This window comes from Cebus imitator, unplaced genomic scaffold, assembly GCF_001604975.1.
Source record: "Cebus imitator isolate Cc_AM_T3 unplaced genomic scaffold, Cebus_imitator-1.0 Scaffold32, whole genome shotgun sequence".
Taxonomy (NCBI): domain Eukaryota; kingdom Metazoa; phylum Chordata; class Mammalia; order Primates; family Cebidae; genus Cebus; species Cebus imitator.
Window position 1 is genome coordinate 8,475,420 of NW_016107347.1, and position 4,355 is coordinate 8,479,774.

A 4,355-nucleotide genomic window follows, 5' to 3' on the forward strand; every position below is an offset into this window, starting at 1 on the left:
TCTACTAAAAATGTAAAAATTAGCCGGACGTGGTGGCAGTCGCCTCTAATTCCAGCTACTCGGGAGGCTGAGGCAGGACAATCACTTGAACCTGATTCAAGCAGAAAGATTGCACCATTGCACTCCAGCCTGGACAAGAGCGACATTTCATCTCAACAACAACAACAACAACAAAAAAGATGCAATAAGTTCTGCTTTTGTCAGAACAGGCATAATTGAAGAAATGAGAGACTAGTAGTGATAGAGAAGCTCCATTAGTTTTCTCTCCCATTCAAAAAACACTTCAGAACTTGTTTTTTGCAAAGGCAGTCAACCTCAAATTCATTCTCTTGTGAATTGTTTGTTCCTTCACAAGCTCCCATGTTGAACTGGACTAAACTGTTTTCGGGGAACTTCAATTAGGCTATTTTGTCTCAGTATTCATTCAAAGAATCTCTTTTTCGGTTTAAAATTGAATTTACTGTACTGAATCTTGAGGTAATACTTCCTTTTAAAAAAGAATATTCATTGTCTCCATTTCTGTGATGTAACTTTGATATTCCCTCCCTTCCACAAAAAGATTTCTATGTAAATATTTTCTTTATATAGAATGGGAAAATTTACATGGTTTGACATTGAGAGTCAAGCATTAAATAAATGACAGTGTATATGAAAACAGCAAATCAAATGAAGTATACTTATAATGTTACTGAATTACTTTTAATTAAGGATAAGAATATAGAAAATAGAGGTAGCAACCAGAAAGGAGAAAATAGCTTAATGTATGCTACTTCTAAAAATATTAATCATTTAAGATGGCTTCTTAGCATCTTCTAAATAACTGCAATGTATATAGGTTACCCTTCTTTCCCAGGTTATTTCAATGTTGACTTTGTTAAATATATTAAAGTACTTTTCTTGATTACTATAAAGTGGCTTATTATCATAGAGACTCTACTAATTAGTAGTTTATTAACTCATAATATTACATAGTGTCCTATTGAGGAATTTATTATATCCAATTCAAGTTCAGAATTCACTTGTACAAAAAAATGAAAGTTTCAGCTCGATGTTGTAGTATAAGCCTGTAATGCACACCTCCCACCTTTTAGGGACAGAGGCAGGAGAATAGCTCTAGCTGGGGAATTCAGGGCCAGCCCGGGCAACATAGCAAGACTCCAGTCTCTGGGGGAAAAAAAACCAAGTTTGACCATTATTACTTTGAAAAATTGATACTAATTGGGTGAAGATCAGTTTGAATTAGAGAAAATTTTAAATTGAAGGTAGCTCAAAGTAGGCTAATAGATTCCTTGAAGATTCTTTCTAAATGTAAATAGTACTTCTTTGACATCTTTAAGGATAGTTTTAAAGTTTACTTGTGGATTTTTGTAACATACCTTTCTTTGACCTTATTTGTTGTTTTGCCATTTTAGATTGCTAAGTACCGGTAGAATTTACCCCCCACTACCTATCACAAATTATAAACTAATAAAGTTGAAATCATATAGCTTTTATGTACACATGCAATACACTTATACAGAAGTTTTTACCTGAAATTTTTTTCCTGTTTCTCTAGGGCAATGTGTTTATGTATTATGGACTGTCTAATTTCTATCAAAACCATCGTCGTTATGTGAAATCACGAGATGATAGTCAACTGAATGGAGATTCTAGTGCTTTGCTTGTAAGTAAAATGATAAATATTAAAATATGGTATCTATAAGAATATGTAGTATCTGTTCAGTTAGAATTGTTAGGGTGAAATTAAAGTGCTATAATTTATAGTTTGTATAGTGAAGATTTTTAGTTAAAATATTTTTCCTGGAATTTGCACAGATGCACTGATGTCCAGCCTGGTTTGGAAATCTGTGGACTAGGGGATCTTAGTTTCTTGACTGTTGTTCAGTTTTCCGTAGTAGTGGCTAGTGCCTAAGTTTTTTTGGTGGGGGGCGGTGGGGACGGAGGCTCACTTCGTCTGGAAGGCTGGAGCACAGTGACATGATTTTGGCTCACTGCTACCTCTACCTCCTAGGTTCAAGTGATTCTCCTGCCTCAGCCTCCTGAGTAGCTGGGATACCAGTCATACACCACCATGCCTGGCTAATTTTTGTATTTTCAGTAGAGACAGGGTTTTGCCCTGCTGGCCTGGTTGGTCTCAATCTCTAGACTTCAGGTGATCCACCTGCCTCGGCCACCCAAAGTGCTGGGATTACAGGTGTGAGCCACCGCAACCAGCCCTAAGTATTTTATGTTTCGGTTGCCAATGCAGCAAACATTCAGAGGCCCAGAGCAATTCAGGATTTCTTAGAATTGGTAAATCTCTTAGAACACAATTTAGGACTCTATCATGAGCAGCATGGGTCTGGTAAATGTAAAATATAACTGTTCTAGGTTATCCTAATTGGTTTTATTGCTGATCATCAGTTCCTGATGTTGGAAATAAGAGCTTGTAGTTACAAAGGAAACGAGCACTTAGGCAAAAAGTTTTGTCATCAAGGCAACTTACTTCTGTAGGAGGGTGCTGCCTGCATCAGTAATGATGGCAAGAGCACATTGAACAAAGGAGGGAAGGGGGTTTTATCCCCAACACAGCTGGTCCTTGATTCTGTGTCTTTTCCCCATTGGTTGAGGTCAGACTGCACAATCTAAACTAATCCCGATTGGCTATAATAAACAGAGGAGGGGTGTGGGTTACAGTGGTGGGAAGGTCCATTGTGGTGGGACGGGTAGTTTGCAGAGCAGGTAACTAGGAAGCAGGAAAGTACAAGGAAGTTGATCTTAAGAACAAAGAACAAGCAAGTTAACAAGCCAAATATGTGAAGAGAAAATTAACTGTATCTGACACTGATACATGGGATTTTAAGCAATGCAAGTCTGCTTAAAGATTCCTTGGTATACACAGGGTTTTGATTAGGCCTATGATATTTTGAACCTGTGTGGGGTTTACTCCATAGGATCCAGTTGTTAGAGCTCAAATCCATAGAAGTTGATGTACTGTGAGATATACCAAGTTTCTAGACCTTACTGAATGTGTTTGTTGGGATTATAGATTTTGTATATTCCAAAACTCCAGAAACCGTGGCTGATTTACAGTTATTTTATTTATATACATGCCCTCTTCATTGAGGGTAAAGGAAACTGAAACTGATTGTATTCTTGCAAACTGTAAGCCAAGATTTTAGGCCAGACCAGGAATTGATCAACTTTTTCTATAAAGGGCCAGGCATTATGTGTAAGGCCCATTACAATCTGGCATCAGCCTCATTATCTTATATACTATATTTAATATATTAAACAAGGCCTGGCTGCTTTGGGCCTTGTTTGCTGCTCCCTAACCATGCATTGTAACACAAGTAATCTGCTCATCTTGCCATTTAGCATTTTGTTTGCTTAGAATGTCATTTTTACTCTTTCCCTGGAGGTCTTATCTTCCTTCTCAAGGCCTGCTGTTTTTCTGAATGACCTTCGATGGAAAAATATGCTTCTTTACATATTTACTTCATTTGTTTTTTGTTCCAAGTCACTATCACTTTTTGCTTTGATAAACAAATTGTGTCTCACATCATCCAGTCCTGCCCCTTCTTTCCAGGCCATTCTCATAGCAGCTGTAGTGATGTTTTTAAAAAGTGTAAATATCATTTCCCTAACTAAAATCTTTCAGTGGTCCTATTAGCACCTGGAGTAAAATCTCTGAATTATCTGAGCTATGTGTAATCCTGTAATCTCATCACATATCATCCTCCCTCTTGGCATGCTCCAGCTACATTCACCATTACCTTTACAGAAATAAGTTCTTCTTTAGTGGCATGTGCTGTTTACTTTGCTTACAACTCTCTTATGTCTTCTTTCATATGGCTGGCTCCTGCTCTTTTTGTATGTCTTAACTTAAATGATAGCTACTCCATAGTCAAGCATAGCTTCTAAAGCAGCTCCTCCTATTCTCTTTCCATTAAATACTCACACAACTTCTTCATAACACTTTGTAATTTGTAATTGCATGTTTGCTTATCTGTTGTCTTTCTTTCCAGCTATACTGTAAGCTCATGAGCGCTGGGAACATGACTTTTTAAAATCACTATTTACCAACTGCCTGGTTACTGCTTGCACATGGAAGGCATATAATAAATATTTGCTGAATGAATATAGACATCTTCATCATGGCTCTTATTTCGTATGATAGTTGGTTTCATAAGGGTCTGCTTTCTCTATAATATTTGGAGTTGCTTAAAAGTAGGGATTGTATTCTTTTCATTTTTCTGTTTTTAGCACCTAGTATAATACATGCTACACATTAGGTACTCATCAAATAGCTTTTTTTTTTTTTTTTTTTTTTTTTTTTTTTTTTTTTTTTTTTTTTTTTTTTTTTTTTTTTTTTT

At 36.5% G+C, this 4,355-nt stretch overlaps 1 protein-coding gene across 1 annotated transcript in view; it reads left to right on the plus strand.

Annotated features, from left to right (window-relative positions):
* Window positions 1–4,355, plus strand: part of TMEM30A (transmembrane protein 30A) — a 34,742-nt gene that overhangs the window by 22,731 nt on the left and 7,656 nt on the right. Inside the window, exon 3 of the mRNA XM_017524331.2 lies at window positions 1,556–1,663. Within this exon, the coding sequence (XP_017379820.1) occupies window positions 1,556–1,663 (108 nt within the window). The remainder of the gene's footprint in view (window positions 1–1,555; window positions 1,664–4,355) is intronic.